Raw genomic sequence first — 18,260 nt, 5'->3', positions numbered from 1 at the left:
AATACTGTCTTGAGACAGCTTCTCGCCTTCCTCCCGAATATTCTGGGCAATCTCCAAATTCACTTGACAGAATGCAAGCGCATTCCTCTTCAACTTGTGCATGTTCTTCACATATTCCTTCAATTAAAAGAGCAAAATAGAATAAACAAACAAATCAATATGATGATGACACAGAAACAACATAAACAAAAATATAAGGACCATCTGAAAGAATCAAACTATCAAATGAAAACTTAAATGAAATATAAATAAACTTATTTAGTTTTCAGTTACACTAATTTAGTTTCCAGATAGACTTATTTAGTTTTCAGTTAGACTTATTTACTTTTCAGTTAGACTTATGTACTCTTCAGTTAGACTTATGTACTCTTCAGTTAGACTTTTTTAGTTTTCAGTTAGACTTATGTACTCTTCAGTTAGACTTCTTTAATTTTCAGTTAGACTTATTTACTTCTCAGCTAGACTTATTTACTTCTAAGTTAGACTTATTAAGTTTTCAGTTAGACTAATATAATTTTCAGTTAGACTTATTAACTCTTCAGTTACATAGTTTCAGTTAGACTTCTTTATTTCTAAGTTACACTTCTTTACTTTTAAGTTAGACTTATTTGCTCTTCAGCTAGAACTGACATTATTTCAGTTAGAGGTCAACAGTCTTCACTTAGAGTTCAAGAGTAAAAAAAATAAAAACATAAGATAAATGAAACTCACAGGAACATCAAGAGCATCTATTTCCTCATCAGTCATCAAACTATGAGGAAGATCCATGATAAGCTGCCTAGTTGAAGGTGATGGACCCTCAACCACCTTAATTATAGGAGAACCAGACTTCCTACTAGCAACACTAACACTGGGAGTTTTAAACTCAACCTTCTGTTTTTCACGCTTCACCGGCAGAATAAAATCCATGTTGATCTCAAACTGCTTCACAACATCAGTCAAATCCTTCTCATCCTGCCAATAACTGATAAATGGCTTACTGACATTTGAATAATCCAGATTACGACACTTGAAGTTGTGAATAACAGCAAGAGTCAAAGCGCTGACGCATCCCCGAAGCTTGAATGATACTTTCTTCTGTCCAAGCTCAATCTTCTTAATCATAATAGACTGATGACAGTCCAAAACAGCAGCACAAAGACTTCTCAATATATATCCACACCAGTCATAACTTGAAATTGCAGATGCATCTTCTAAACTCTTGGCACATTTCAGCACAGGCCCTAAATCAGCTATAGGACATAGAAGCTTGGACAACGAAAAGATAACAAATAACTTCTTGAAATCATCCCCGGATTCATATTTCTTAAACAAATCATCCCAATTTTTCTACCAATATATACCTTCTTGGGATCAGAAATACCAAGAAACCTATGCCAATCCTTCCTGGCACTTCCAGCCTCTATCTGACTACCTTTCCTCCTAAAGGCGTCATCATCTATAACCTCTACTGCTCTATCTGACACAGGTAACCCCAAAACATCACTAATGGTAAACTTATTAAAAATCAGTTTACCATTCTTTGTTGAAAACATCATTCCAGATGCATTGTAATTTAACAACACCTCCAAATTCAGATTAGGACAAAACTTCTTTATCCTAATATCTAAGATACTCCCAAACCCAATATCCCTAATGTCTCTTTTTTGCTCATCACTCAAATTACTAACCACTTCATTTAAATGGGAATAGTCTGACAATACTTGTAGATTAATTGACTTTATTTCTTGCTCAGTGAAATTCCAAACAAAAGTGAACAAAAATAACTTTAAAACATAAAAAAAAAACACAATCATATAATATAAAAGGAGAATAATGAAAAAAACATACGATCTATCAAATGTGTCTTTCTGTTGATCGGGATTAGATCTTGAAAATGAAAACTTGATTGGTGATAAATCAGATTTGCCTTTCTTCTTAGACAAGGATTTATCACATCTGAAAGAAAGTTTAATCAAACAATAAAAACTGAAAAAAAAACAGCATCAACTGAAAAAATACAAAGATCAACTGAAAGAATACCAACATCAACTAAAAGCAGACCACCATCAACTGAAACAATAGCCTAGATTATTTTTAAGGTAGTCTATATAGTGCTTCAGTTAGATTCTTTGTGTTTCAGATAGTCTATATAGTGCTTCAGTTAGACTTGTTTGCATTTCAGCTTATATAGATTGTGCTTCAGTTAGACTAGTTTATTTTTCAGTTAGTCTTTACAGTCCTTCAAAGTAACTTCTTTATTTTTCAGCTAGTATTTGTTGTGCTTCAAGTAGCCTTGTTTATTTTTCAGCTAGTCTACATAGTGCTTCAGTTGACTTGTTTGTTTTTCAGATAGTCTATATAGTGCTTCAGTTAGACTTGTTTATTTTTCAGCTAGTCTATATAGTGCTTCAGTTAGACTTGTTTGTTTTTCAGATAGTCTATATAGTGCTTCAGTTAGACTTGTTTGTTTCTCAGCTAGTCTCTACAGTCATTCAAAGTAACTTCATTATTGTGCTTCACTTAAACTTGTTGCTTTATCAGCTAGTCCTTATTATTTCATTTAGTATAATTATTCTTTCATTTCATTCTATTCCAATTACACTTAAAATTTTCATTGAAAATTTACATTGCTTCAGTTAGACTTGTTTCTTTTATCAGTTAGTCAATATAGTGCTTCAGATAGACTTGTTCGTTTTTCAGCTAGTATATAAAGTGCTTCAGATAGACTTGTTCGTTTTTCAGCTAGTATATAAAGTGCTTCAGATAGACTTGTTCGTTTTTCAGCTAGTCTATATAGTGCTTCAGATAGACTTGTTTGTTTTTCAGATAGACTTCTCCCTTTGTCAGCTAGTCTATATAGTGCTTCAGATAGACTTATTTAGTTTTCAGTTAGACTTATTTAGATTTTAGTTAGACTTATTTAGTTTTCAGTTAGACTTATTAAGTGTTCAGTTAGAGTAATTTAGTTTTCAGTTGGACTTATTAACTCTTCAGTTAGACTAATTTACGCTTCAGTTAGACTTATTTACTCTTCCGTTAGACTTATTTACTCTTCAGTTAGACTGATTCAGTTAGACTTATTAAGTGTTCAGTTAGAGTAATTTAGTTTTCAGTTAGACTTATTAACTCTTCAGTTAGACTTATTTACACTTCAGTTAGACTTATTTTCTCTTCAGTTAGACTTATTTACTCTTCAGTTAGACCGATTCAGTTAGACTTATTTAGTTTTCAGTTAAACTTATTTAGTTTTCAGTTAGACTTATTAACTCTTCACTTAGACTTATTTGCTCTTCAGTTAGACTTATTTGCTCTTCAGTTAGACAGATTCAGTTAGACTTATTTAGTTTTCAGCTAGACTTATTTTCTTTTCAGTTGGTCTTCTTACTACTTCATTTAGTATAATGACTCTTTATTTCATTGTTTTCCAATTAGACTAAAAATATTCAGTTAAAATTTACATTGTTTCAGTTACACTACTTCATTTTTCAGTTACACTACTTCATTTTTCAGTTACACTACTTCATTTCTCAGTTACATCTTTATTTTTTTAAAAAAAGTAAACAAAAACAAATTAAAAAACAACAAAAGAAAGGTAGAAATGTCTAAATGAAACTAAACAAAATCAACTGAAAGAATATAAGAAGCAACTAAAACAATACTAGAATCAACTGAAACAATACAAGAATCAACTGAAGGAATATAAATATCAACTGAAAACAACATCAACTAAAAGAATACAAGTAGCAACTGAAAGAATATTATAATCAACTGAAAGAATATATAAATATCAACTGAAAAACAACAACTGAAAACATGTGTATAAAACAACAAAAACTGAAACACAAACCCTAAAAACATGAAATAAATACTCTGATAAACTGAAAACATTCAAAATAAAAATAAAAAAAAAATATCTAAACTACTCTAAGAACTTGAAATCTACCTTGGATCATAATCACCATCTTTCTCTTTCTTCTTCCCAGCAGTAGACAGTGCCAAAATTTTTCCTGAAGATGCAAGACTCTTCACCTTCTTCGACTTCGGGCTACATTACAATTACAACAACAAAAACGCTCAAATTTTGAAAACAAAAAAAAAATTGCAGCAAAAACAAACGAAATTATACCTAGAATCATCATTTCTAATCCTCTTCACCATATTTGCGATGCAAACGTAATGAATTACGAACAAAAAAACAGCTAAGTTTCAACAGCAGAGAAGCAGAGAAGCAGAGAAGCAGAGGAGCAGAAAAATTCTAGAAATAATCAGTAAATAATATATCGGTTTCTTTGAAATGAAGAAGAATCAGTTTTAAAACTAGCGAGAATCAAGTAGAAATCCAAAAAACAGTTTCAAAATCGAAAAAAGATAATGACCTAATAACCGTTATATGTTTTTTCTAAAAATAAACAAAACTGCTGATCAACAAAACAAATATGAAAAAAAAGAAAGCCCGCGCGTTTTTGATGGCCAGGCCTGTCCGACGGAAGCTATTGGGTCAAACGGTCTGACCCAATACTTTCACTAAAAATAATGATTGATCATGTAGGTGATCCGAACAAAGTGTTGAATGAAAAGATCAATCCTTATTTTCACAGCTTTTGAAAAATGTGTAACTTTTTTTTTTAAAGCCAAATCACTATTATATAAGGGTAGGAGGGAAGATGGTGTCCCTCCTCTGAAAATAATAAATTACTCTCAATGATCCAATGGAATGAAAAAGATTATAAAAGAAAACAATTTAAGAACCCTTTTTCATTTCAACTTGTTATTTTAAATAAGTTAAAGATGGTATATGTAGTTTATTCATCATATACCTGGTGTAACATGTGCATGGTACACCCAAGACTAATTTCTTCCCTTTTACTCATTCGGAACTCTTCTTCTTGCTATATTTTGCTCATTTGGATGGTTTCAAATGAGCAATGAGCATAAAAATACCCTTGGGTGTACCATGCTCACGGTAAACCATCAAGTATCTCAATAAAAAAAAAATGGACAAAATATATTGACTTTATTATAGGAGAAATGGTATACATGACGTTCACTTGACAAATCTGAAACACTCACTACCTTTATTTGATACTTTTTAAGTCAGTCAAACCAACTCATTATGTCTATTTTTTTTTTTCAAAATTCTTTCGCAAAAATATAAAATTATAAATCACTCACAACCTCTATTAGTTTTTTATATTTGCGAATTAATATATATATCTAGATTCATCTAACCATTAATGTCACATTAAAAATGTATATTTTAGCTATAGTACGGATGGAGTATACAATAGAATAACAAGTTTTGAGATTAATGCATGTATCGCGTGCATAAAAGCCTAGTTTAATTATTTGAATGTCAAACGACATCTACAATATAATAGGTATTAAAGAAGAACAAAATACTATTAAATAAGATTAAATCAAACTCATCTTCAATGAAACTATAATGAACCAAATCGACCACAGTAGCGCAGACCCTTATATTTATTGAATCTTGCAGCTATTAATGGAATTGCTATCATTTTAACATAGTTTGGAGAAGAATATTCTTGATCTAACACTAGTGGAAAAAACCTTATTTGTCACTTAGTAACGGATTCAGTTTTTACACAACCGCATCCGAAAATCAATAAAAAAAATGAAAGAGGAAAACTGGGCGGAAAATTTGATCCGGTCCTTTAGTAAACGGGATCAGATCTTAGAAACTGTTGTGGTTTTCTAAAATTTGATCCGGTTCACAAGACCGAATCATATTTTTCGTCATTCTTTTTAAACAAAAACGATCACCTTTGTACAGGCCCAAAATAAGCGCGTCTTTGTACAGGCCCAACGCATTGATGAAGCCCCAACACATATCTTCTTAGACTCCCCATACCTGATGTCTCTCCTCCCTCAAAAATATCAAACCATAATCTCCCTCCTCTCTCTTTCTCCTCTTTACTCCTCCCTCACACCCCGCAGTTCCTTAAACCCAAATTCTCACTCAGCTCCCTCCTCTCTCCTCTCACCTTTCATAAATGCCCCCACCTTTCTCTCTATCCTCTCTATCCCCCCCCCTACTCTCTCCTCTCACCTCTCATAAATGCCCCCACCTTTCTCTCTCTCCTCTCTATCCCCCCCCCCTCCTCTCTCCTCTCACCTCTCATAAATGCCCCCACCTTTCTCTCTCTCCTCTCTATCCCCCCCCCCACACACACACAAAACGAAGAACGAAAATGAAAAGCGAAAATGAAGATCGAAAATGAAGAACGAAGAAACAAAATCAAGAACAAAATGAAGAGCGAAACGAAGAATCGAAGATATGCACACAAGAAATTGGTTCTTTTGAGTTTTTATGGGATTTAGTTTTTGGATCTGGTTATAGGTGTTTTTTTTTCGTTTATTTTGGGAATTAGTTTTTAGATCTAGTTTTGGGTGTACTTTTTTTTTCGTTTTTTTGGGCTCCCATTTTCATTTTGTTTTTTTAGGCTTCCATTTTCGTTTGATTTTTTGTTCAAACTCTTAATTTTTGTTTTATTTGGGTAGTGTTTTTTAGTTTCTTCGTTTTCTAATTTTTTCGTTTTTTTTCCGTACGTGTTGCAATTTTTGTATACTTAGTGACTGGATGCTTCTCAATTTTTGTTTGCGTTAACCATTGCAATTTTTCGTATTTATTAATCTGGATTTATTAGTCTCCGGATTTGCTTCTGAGAGTGTTTTGCAACATAAATGTTGTATGTTGCTGGTGTTGAATGAGATGTGGATTTAGTCTACAATTTTTGTTTGCTTTACCATTGCAGTGTTGTATATTGGCTGGATGTGATTTGCAATTTTCGTATGTGTTGCTTCTGAGATGTGGCTTGCAACATAAAATCTTTACAATATAATTCTCGTTTTCTTTTTCCGTATATATTGTATGAGTGATAAATTTCATATATTTCAATTTCTGTATATATGTTAAATTGTTATTTTTGTGTATTTGTGTAATTTTTTTTATTTATATTAAAATGTTGTTTCTATGTATTTATGTTTAATTTCATATATATGTATTTTGTTAATTTTTGTTTTTATGTATAATGTATTATTTTTGTATATATATGTTCTGTTATATTTTTGGACTTTGAGTATTGTATTCCAAATACACGCGCGGTGAGACTATGAGAGTGAGATGTGAAATGTGCGGACCTGCAGCCTGCAGGTCTGCACCTTTTTTTTAATGTGAATTTTGATAATCAGCTGCGGTTTTGAGGAAAAAACGGATCGGTTAATGTGATTAACTGATCCGATTTTACCTTAGAATCGGATTAGTAAATAATTTACTGATTCGGTTTTGTACTAGATCAATAAATATATTGGATCTGCTGCGAACCCATCCGATTTGGACCAAAACCGAATCAGTAAGCCCGATTTTGACCGCATCGGATAGGCTTTTTTTTCTCTAGTGTAACAATGTTGACTGCATGTCTATCATGTTGAGTTACTTATGTAGCTATGAACTGGCTTAATTTATTTGATTGGAAAACATCTTCACAAAATTTACAACGAAAAATAATCAATGCATAGTCATCTTTAAATCATTACAACCACATTAACAATACATTTAAACCCTAATCCATACTTTCACACTAACCCTACATAGGAGCTACTCACTAATCATGCATTCTAAGCATAAAAACATGAATTCTCTAACTAATTTAGGCTAAACATGATTAAGGAATAATAATTCTAATAAAGATAAGCAATTAAGAAACTACAATAAATGAGATCTAATAATATGGAAGAACAAGGAAGAACAATCAAAAGAGAGAATAAAAAATGAAAACTTTGAAACTAATTGAATTAGAAAGGTATCTTCAGTGTGTAAGAATCACAAACTATGATCAAGAATCTCAAATCTTTAACAAAATTAATGTGTTTCTCTTCTAGTATAAATCCTAATATTCCTCTCTAAAACATAAAAAAGTGTCCTCCTCAACTAACAAAAAAATCCAATGTTTAAAGGCAAGCCTCGTAGTATTTATCTTCGCAGATTTGAATGGTGTGGGCGCACCAAAATCAGATGTGGGTGCAACATTTCTAATCTCGTCGGACAGTTCAACTTAAAACAAGCATAACTTATTCATATTATATCCAGATCATGTTTATGACCATTCGTTGGAAAACTATCGAAACGATCTTTCACCTCCAATTGGAATTGCCTTCATACTATTTGTGGTTTGAAAGTTATATTCATTTGAAGTTCCTAATACATGATTTCATGATACTATGTGCTCCTTTGTGCGAGCGGATATGGGGCATGGTGCAAGCACACCATTTCTCAACGTGTGCTCTTTTTTCATTTCTTGAATTTTGCCAACTCTAGAACTCATATCCATCTTAGGCAGTTCCACCTATATTAAGAATATAGCAAAATAGGGCGAAAGCAAATGTACACGAGATTCGGTCAAAAATGACTGAAAATCTAGCAAAAATATCACTATGATCAAGAATGATCAAGTGAATGAAATAGAAGGGAAAATGGAGAAGAAAGAGGGAAGAAATGGGAGAAATAGTATCAAAATGAGCTAAAAGGAGTCCATAAAGAGTGTTAAAAACGCACTTATCACATGCCGAAAACTAACGAAAACAATAACGTTCGTGAAGGAGGCCCATCGGCTTCAAGACCCCGCAACCGGTAGTTGGATCCTCCAAACCGGGAGCTGATAAGGGTAAGGGGACTGTTGGGGCCTCTCAACCTAACAAATTTGAAGCTTTACCACACATGTTCAGTCCTGAACAACTCCAAAGTGTTGTTGAAGTATTTCGAGCTATGGCGAGTCAAACTCCTCCGACCAGTTGTGCTAGCAAGCGTCCCCTAAATTGTAACACCCCGATAATCCTCTCTTTTAAAAAATATCTTTTGAAAATAAAACATCGAGAATTACCAGAGCATTATCGCCCATGTGATAACGTATCGGCTTATTCAGAATTTCGCAGCGGAAAACATATATAACTAAACTTCATACTTCAAATATAATAAATAAACAAAGTACTTAAACCAACACACTATAAATGTTAACTTCAAAACCAAACTTATTACTAATATGTTCCTACTAAAGCAATAGATAAAATAATCTGTTACACAAGCTCTCCATTTCCAGATCCCCATGATTCAACATCTGCAAACCTGTAAATGTCAATGCTCTAAAGAATCTTCTTACCAAAATGGGTCATCACAAGATCAATAAGGCAAAGTCATGATCAACATATACACAAACAAAGCACGTAATCAGCAAAGTTGAGTACTACATAATAATACATAACATTCCTAATATGATACTAATAAATAATAAGTAGGGATAAATAATACTATAACAATCTAACATTATGTGATAACTTTTACTAAACTAAACTTTAACTATCTTTTTATTACTTTAATGGAATAGTTATTGGAACGAGTTGTCTAACTAAAACATGCCTTCACCTAGGAAGATGAAATATGGGCGCGACTCCGTATTCCAGAATGACCCGCGATATCGAGGAACCTTTGAAAAATAGGAACGAGGATCAATCCATTTCCCATAAAAAGTCATGGCATGTTCAGCATGTACCTCAACTCCTGATTGTCCAACTTTAGACGTGCACCAGTTTAAAGTTTATTACTATCCAAGTTACACTTTACGTGATTTACAAATTATTTGTTATGACACACAAGCAACATAGATATATATACAATCGAAATTCACAACTGAACTTCTTTTTATATATCTGAGGATTAAATAAGCGATCACACAACTTACAACCCAAGATTAATTCCTTTCTATTCCAATCTTTCTTATTTGTTGAACCTAGCCAACAACCAACTTACCTTTCAAAGGCATAAATTATCAACTTATCAAATAAGACTCACAAACCTCATAAAGTAGTGAAAATAATAATATAAGGGAACACATGATTCAACATGATCTAACTCAATAAATATATTAATTACCTCATTGAATTAATAAATAAAGTTCCCGACCAATATGCTTGCATCAATATTCTATACAAACATGACAATCAACTCATAATTAAATCTCATAATCAAGTCTCATGATCAACATGTTCGCACACAGGCATAAACACATGTAAAATCCAATCATAATGGACATATGAACTTACAAAGTTCCTATACATGATACTACAACTTTTCCTTCCCAAAATCATGATACTACATCACATAACACATAGGTATGTACGCACCTTGTGTAAACAAATTGGTAGGCCACCTTTAGTCACGTTAAAAATCGCAAACTGAGTAATCTCCGCCTAAAACAACCAATATAATTCAAAATGAATACTTTAAATAAATTCCAGCAACTTTAAAATACTTTAAATTCCCTTTAAAAATATTTAAAAGTTATTTTTACCATTAAAACTTCAATTACTTATTTTACCTAGCATAGTACTACTATACTAGTCATTAAAATCCATAAAACTCCATTAATAACCACCTTTCTAAAATTCCAGCAACTTATAAATTATTAAAACCCTCTTTAAACATACTTAAACATGCTTGGATTCATAAGTTAAATCAATTTCATTTTATAACATGCTAATATGATTTTTCAATCTTTAACACCCTAAAAATTCATGCTTTGATAATTAAAAACTCAGTCTATATATAATAATCAAATCTGAAATCTTATTCTTTCAATACATAATTTATATAATCATAGATTCATCACTGAAATAGTAAATCAAAGTTACTAATCATAATTAGTACTAAAATAAAACATAATCTTTAATCAAAACTTGAAGAGGAAGAGAATAATTAAACCAACGAAACAAAGCGAACGAAAGAAGAAAATTAGAAGAACACAAGAAAAACGTGAAAGGAGAAGATAGAGAAAGAGGCGCCGGTTGTGTGCAAGGGAAGAGAGAGAAAATTTGTGTGGTAAAATAATTGGGTTTAAGGTATTTATAAGTAGGCTTTTCTTTTGGGCTTAGGAAAAGGCAATTGAGTTTAAATAAAGTTTAATGATGAATAGGATTGATGATCTAAAACTCTTAGCATCAACAGAAATCCTTTTTCCTAATCCACTTAGAATTTGGGTTCCTCAAGTCCATTTAAACTTTATTTCCAAATCCGATTAGTATTTCAAACATTTTTCAAAGCATGTCTTAACAAAAATATTTTAACTTCCTTAAATTCTTAAAATAATTACTTTGACTTTCAAAATAGTCAACCTTCTTTAAGTAAAACAATCATTTCAAACTAAATTATGTTTAAATATAAATATATAAGTACTTTTTTTTTATATAAGGAAAGAAACCTAGGCTAGCCCCTAACATAGGACCAACCTAAAACATCCTTTCGGATGATAGAAAGGAAAGCAGGATCATGTAACTCAAACCATCGATGAGGAGAAATCACCGAGTGACCCTTGTTAGCCAGGAAATCCGCCGCTTGATTCGCTTCTCGGAAACAGTGAGAAAAATCAACCGTCCGAAAACCATTGCAAAACATCCCTGCATCAATAATAATATTGTCAATATCCCAAGGGACCTTCCAAACCTTCCTCAGAGAGTTGATAACCATAAGGTTATCCCCCTCAATAATGAGCGAGCTGATACCGCCAAGAGACAACGCTGCTTTAAGGCTTGCATGCATTCCCCAAGCTTCCGCAAGCAGAATAGAAGACGAGCTAATCAACTTACCAGCCCCCATCAACACCGCTTTACCATCATGATCTCTAATCACATAGCCATAAGCACACTCACCAAACTTCAGCTTAGAACCATCAAAATTGAGCTTAAAGGAATTCAAAGGGGGTTTAGACCACCAGACCTCCTTCTTTGGAGGAGGGGAAGACTTAGTAGAACCAACAGTCTGATCCAAGGCATTGGCATGATTCCAGTCCCGAAAGAACCTTACAACATCCGCAGCGACCTTCGACGGATACTTACCTTCATTCAAGAAGACAACTTTATTACGGGCAAACCAAACATGCCACCAGATAACAAAAATACGACCAATATCAGCAAGAGAAAAGTCCGTCCTCATATTAGCTAAATTATCCGCAAAGGACAATGAGGAGGAAAACTGAGGCAACCCAGGCCAACATCCTAACCCTTGAAGACAAACAAAAACATTCCTAACAAAGGAACACTCATTAAATAAGTGCCACCCATCCTCCTTATGAAAATTACAAAAGACACACTCCTGGGGAAGAAAAACATGGCATTTCTCCAAACGCTCTTTCGTAGGAAGACCATCTAAACAAATCTTCCAAATAAAGAACTTGACTTTAGGGGGAATACTAAGTTTCCAGATCCAATCAAACTTAACTTTAGGCTCCACATGATACCCACACCCCTGGAGAAGCTTAGCCCCAGATTGAACCGAATACTCACCATGCGGCGTGAGCCCCCCAGATCAACTTATCAGAGCTCGAGGCCGAAGAAAGGAACACATTTTCAATCTCCAGAACCACTTGAGCCGGGACTTGAGCACTAAGCTCCTGATGCAACCAGTGACGATCCTCCGAAATAAACTCACTAACTTTAATGAGGGGATCTTAATCAATCCCTGGGAATAAATCAGCAAGAGGATGGCCAAACACCCAGCAATCAAACCAAAAGGAAACACAAGTCTCATCTCCAATCTGCCACCTGAGACCTTTCCGAAACATAGGCCTAAGAGACATGAGTTTTTGCCACTGCCATGAGGAGGACGAAGAAGGGTAGTGAGACCAGAGACTATCCTGTTTTAAAAACTTACAACGCACCAAATTAACCCATATATTATCTGGATTCCGAAGAATATGCCAGAGTAATTTAAACTGGAGAGCCATGTTAGCAATATTCGCTTTTCGAATACCCAGACCCCCAAAACATTTAGGCTTACAGATACGATCCCATCCTATTAGATTGGGCCCCGATGTAGCAACATCTTTATTCCAAAAGAAATTCCTATTAATTTTATCTAAACTAGAGGTATTAGCAGCTGGCAGAAGAAAACTTTGCATCTGAAAACTCGCCTTAGATGACAAATTAGCCTGAATAAGAATCGTTCTACCTGCTTGGGAAAGGGAGTTAGCCTTCCACTTGGACAACTGATTTTGAGAATTAGCAACCACCTCACCAAATGTCTCATTAGTAACACGCTCTGTGATGACCGGGCAACCTAAATATTTACCCAAAGACAATGCATTATCCATTCTCAAAATATCTTTAAAGACACCACATTCTTGGGGGGGAACATTAGAATTACACTGGAAAGCCGATTTATGAAAATTAACTAACTGACCAGATATTCTGCAATAATCATCCAGAATTTCACGAATCAGGACACAAGAACGAGCATTAGCCTTAGCAAACAACAGGGTATCATCTGCAAACATTAGGAAAGGGATTTTAACCCTCGACCGCCCACTATCACCCCTAATTCCTTTGTACCAGCGAAACTTTGGACATGAACTTTCCTAGCTAATAACTCAGCAAACAAAATAAACAGATATGGCGACAGAGGGTCCCCTTGTCTTAACCCACGAGAATGCTTAAACTGCGTCCCTGGAATGCCATTAACAAGCACTGAGAAAGAAACTGTCGAAATGCAGCTATGAATCCAAGCAATAAATGTCTCATGAAAACCCAATTTTCGAAGAGTGGAAAGCACAAAGGGCCACTCTAACCTATCATACGCTTTTTCCATATCTAATTTGATAGCAATCCATCCCTCTTTACCACCTTTAGATTTAAAGGAATGAAACACTTCATGAGCTAACAAAATATAATCCTGGATGATCCGTTCCGGGATAAAAGCCCCTTGCAACGGATGAATTATTTTACCAAGAGATACTTTTAATCTATTAGTGATAACTTTGGCTATAACCTTATAAATGGTCGAACATATATTTATAAAATCCATAAAATTACGGGAGATTACATAAATAGGCCACACAGTCTTGTTAGAAAGATTTGATCTTTCCTTGGTGGCTGACAAGGTGAACAAAGCCAGCATGTTGAGGATCATGAGGAGAACTCGAAAACTGCCACTAGTAGAAAAATGATGATTTGCGTCCCCGGATTTGCGTCGCACAGACACGGAAGTGACGCAAATTACCTTTGTGCGTCGCATGACAAAGAGCACTCGACGCAAAACATCAATATTCATATCAGCATACGAGTAATATGCGTCGCACCGTAGCTAAGTGCGACGCAAATTACCTTTGTGCGTCGCACCCAGCTCTGTGTGCGACGCATATTGTAAGCTCAGTTTGGGGGATTGAGCCTAATGTGCGTCGCACCTAGTCTACCATCCGACGCACATTGGGCCCATAAACGCGTCTATCTCTCCTTCCCTCTCTAACGCGTCTCTCACTTACTCTCACCCATTAATTAAAACCCTAAAAACTATCTCACATCTCTCCTTCCCTCTCTAACGCCGCTCTTCCTTTCCCTTCCCCTCTCTCTCTCCTTCCCTCTCTAACGCCTCCAAATCCAATAAGAGAAGAATCCAGATGGCCGCTATGTCTCCGGCGAAGTTCTTCAAACTTCTTAAAACATGTAACTCATAGAGATAGCGAATTTTCTTCAAACTTCTTCTGCAAAGGTAATCTTGAGATTTTTGGACTCTTTTTATTGGTTAATTTTTAGATTAATTAAGTGGGCTGAACTTGAACTCTCTTTTCCACATTTTTTAAAACCCAGATGGCCGCGCTATGTCTCCGGCGAAGTTTTCGATGTTTTGGAGAATCGTCTCTCTCACCTCTCTCTCTCCGACGCAGGAACGCAACCTCTCCGGCGAAGTTTTCGATGTTTTCGATTTGAAGTTCAACGAAAAACGCCCCGACATCTTTGTTCATTTCTAGATCTGCTCCATCTTTCGTGAAATGCATTCGTTTATTTTTGTTATTAACTTTCGAGATCCTTCGTGAAATGCAAATCCTTCGTGAAAGGTAAGTTTCTTTTTTTTTACATTTTTTTTTCGCTTGTCTTAATTTTTCGTTGTTTGTCATTCTTTCCAGATGTGTTTGAATACCTCCTCGTTTTTTGATTTTCGCCTGTGTTTTTCGTTTTCGTTTTTCCAGATCGTTATTTGGGTTTTTTTTACAGATTTTGTTTATTTTAATTTCGTTCTTCATCTCACTCCCTCTTTTTTAGTTTTGATTTCGATTTTTTTGTCTTAATTTGGGTTATTTTACAGATTTGGGTTATTTGTGTTTTTTTCAGTTCAATCCCAGATCTGGACAATTCTTCCTCAAACGCCGAAGTTGATGACGTGAGAGATCAAATATAGAGATGATGTTTGATTATTTAAGTTTAATTTAAGCAATTATGTATATAATTTGTAATTTGAAGCAATAAAAGGAATATAATTGTTTGTATACAATTTGATTTTAAGGGAATTCCACATTGTGTATACAAATATGAATGCAAGAAATTGTGTATATAAATAAAGATTAGTTGAACTCTTACTGTGATCGTAATTCTTAGTTCATAAAATTATTATTTTTTCCCAAAAAAAAAAAAAAAAAAAAAAATTTTAAAAAAAAAATTTACAATTTGCGTCGCACCGTATAAACGTGCGACGCAAATAGCTCAACCATCTGCGTCGTTTCTCATACGACGCAGATCATTTTGGGTCATTTGCGTCGAGGCCTTTGGCGTCGTACCGAAGTCCGACGCAAATAGGCGCCTCACATCCGACGCAAATTGCCTTTTCTGTACTATGCCACTGAGCAGATGGGAGAAGAAGAGGATCACAACGACACTGAGATCCAACAATCATCCCAGTCTACAAGGGAGAGCATGTAACACCCCATCCTTCTACAACTAAGATACTTAACAATATCTACTTGAATATGACTAAAAGACATTAACGAAAATAACGTTAGGACTGTTATGCTACTTTAGAACAATAAATAAAGGTAAACTCAAACTAAAATTTTCATATCTTACAAAGAAATCAATTCAAAGTATTACAGCCAATATACGGGACAGCGCTCCGTATAAAAGGGTACTCCGTGACGTTTCCAATTATCAAATCGGCCTAACAAGGTAAGGGAGGTTTCAAGTTTCGGGCCCAACTTCTGGATAATTCTAAAATGTAAAGGAACACCAGAAACCATAGTCAAACACAACATTAACCAAAAGCTACGAGACATGCAAGTCTCACACAAAAATCCAAATAAGTATAAATACCCTTGAGACCTAGCATTATATAAGACTCTATTGTCTTCATAAAACGAACTCATCCACTAGAAAAACTATGAGAAACTTCCTCTCATTTCCAACACACACTATGCTACCCCAAGTAGTCATAAGTCTAGAGGTAATTTTCATATGCAAAGATATTATCAAATAATTCCACATTTATTGGGGGAGTAAATAGCAGTTCTCACATAATAATAGAAATTAAAGTCTAATTCAGACATAGAAAGGAAAAATCAAGCCAAGACAACACCAATATGCATCTATATCCATAAAGCTTCGGGGGTAGGGGGATGGAAGGGGGGTTGCGGGGGATGGGGGTGGTGGGGATGGGGATGTTGGGATGATGGTGCAGCGGGGGGAAAGGGTAATGGGTGTATGAGGGGTGGTTAGGGTTATGGTTAGGTTTAGGATTAGGATTAGGGTTAGAGTTAGGTATTAAATTAGGGGTTAGGGTTAGGTATTAGATTGGGAGTTAGGGTTAAGGGTGGATTAGATTAGTTAATTAGGATTAGAGGGAGATTTAGGGGTTAGTGACTAATAGAGTTTAACGCCGTTAGTCATTAAGGGTAAGGGAATGTATTTTTTCAAAAGTTAGGGGTATATGGTGAATTTCAAAAGTCGAAAGGGTATATGTGGAAAAAAATTTTGTCAGGGGTATATGGTGACAAAACACCGTAAAAGGAGATTAATTGCCTCAAAGTCGGAGACAGATTCAGATGTTGGATTTTTTTATGGGATCCGACTCTGACCCTCCTCCGACTCGGGGTCGGAGTTTTTAAATGGAGTTGGATTCAGATTTTTTTTGGTCCCAGTCAGATCGAATTTTTACCTTCGTATCGGAGTGGACTAGGGTTGAATCCGGATCGGATTACCATCCTTGTGTGATGGTGATACTCAAGTCTCAGATCAAACCCCGTCTACATGATCCTGTATGCTTAGTCACTCTGAGCATGACCACTCATGATCGAAAAAAACATATGATACCTCTCTCTCTCATCTTACAAAAGTTATGCCTCATGATCCGTTTTGACAAATGCACCCCACTCATGACTAGAAAAAAGAACATTATCCCAAAATAAAAATTCAAGTATATAAAATCTCAAGAGAAAATAAATAATTTAAAAAGTGTGTCAAAATATAACAAAATAAATTTATATTTATGGATCTCCAAAAATTATGACCATTGATGTTTTTTTATTGTAGTTTTCAAGATATATACAAATTTCGAATTATGCATTGTGCATGGGGGTCCCACTTGCACTTTCTCCATGACGTTGATCAACGGATGATCAAAGTGGTATTTTGTCATGGCATGACCCAAATTAGATCATTAAAAAATCATGAGCAGAAAAAGGCTATGGATTTTATATCACATCTCATGACACAATTCCATGATCTAAATAAATGAGAGGGCAAGTTGTAAGAGCATCCTTAATAGTGATTGGAAGAAGATTGTGGATGCAATCTTTTTCAATTGGACAATTAATGATGATTGAAAAGAAGATTGAGGGAACTTAATCGTAGAATGGGAGCATGGGACGATTGTTTTCACGACAAATGATCATAAAATGATCGAGGCCCACTTTGTTGAGCGTGTAAAGTTAATTTATATGGGAATCTGGGAGCCAAAACGCCGCGTTTTGACCGGAGCATGTAACAACTGCAGCCAAAACGCACGTTTTGGCTGCTAACACGCCAAGTGTTGTATTCTTATTGGCTTTGGAAATATAATCATTGCAAATATTGCCCAAGTTATAATATAAAAAATACAAAGTAAAAATAATAAATATACCAACCACTTTATTATTTCAAACTACTTATGAGATAATTTTGTTTTAGAAAAAATTGTGAGATGGTACTTTTTTTCCCTAATCACCAGTTCACCACTAATGGTGCTCAGTGCCCTTTAACATCCAAAAAATAAATTAGCATAACCCTATTCCATCAAGTAACAATAGATTAAGAATGCAAATTCCGCCTACGTCTCCGCCCATTTCGCCTCTCCCAAAAAATCTGTGCCATTATAGAAGTTAGCAGATGGAGGTGATTTTTCTGAATGTTTATTAAGATTAGGTTTAATATTGAATCTACTATTATAATATTGACTTAAGTGTATTGAGTTT

General features: G+C 34.6%; 1 protein-coding gene across 1 annotated transcript; it reads right to left on the bottom strand.

The window, feature by feature from the left end:
- Window positions 1-1,232: 1,232 nt before the first annotated feature.
- On the bottom strand, window positions 1,233-4,020 carry LOC130590881 (uncharacterized). The gene is made up of 2 exons (XM_057393534.1): window positions 3,926-4,020; window positions 1,233-1,938 (listed from the first exon to the last, which is right to left on the bottom strand). Exon 2 carries the CDS (start codon window positions 1,794-1,796, stop codon window positions 1,233-1,235), a length of 564 nt encoding a protein of 187 aa, XP_057249517.1. The 5' UTR covers window positions 1,797-1,938; window positions 3,926-4,020.
- Between the last annotated feature and the right edge of the window lie 14,240 nt (window positions 4,021-18,260).

The sequence above is a fragment of the Beta vulgaris genome, chromosome 1 (genome assembly GCF_026745355.1).
Source record: "Beta vulgaris subsp. vulgaris cultivar EL10 chromosome 1, EL10.2, whole genome shotgun sequence".
NCBI classification, from domain to species: Eukaryota; Viridiplantae; Streptophyta; class Magnoliopsida; order Caryophyllales; family Amaranthaceae; genus Beta; species Beta vulgaris.
The sequence above is the reverse complement of the archived record's forward strand: the minus strand, read 5'-3'. Positions and strand labels throughout refer to the sequence as shown.

Bases quoted from the DNA above. Each gene is read 5' to 3' on its own strand.
- LOC130590881 (XM_057393534.1), bottom strand. From the start codon at position 1,796: ATGATTGTGTTTTTTTTTTATGTTTTAAAGTTATTTTTGTTCACTTTT.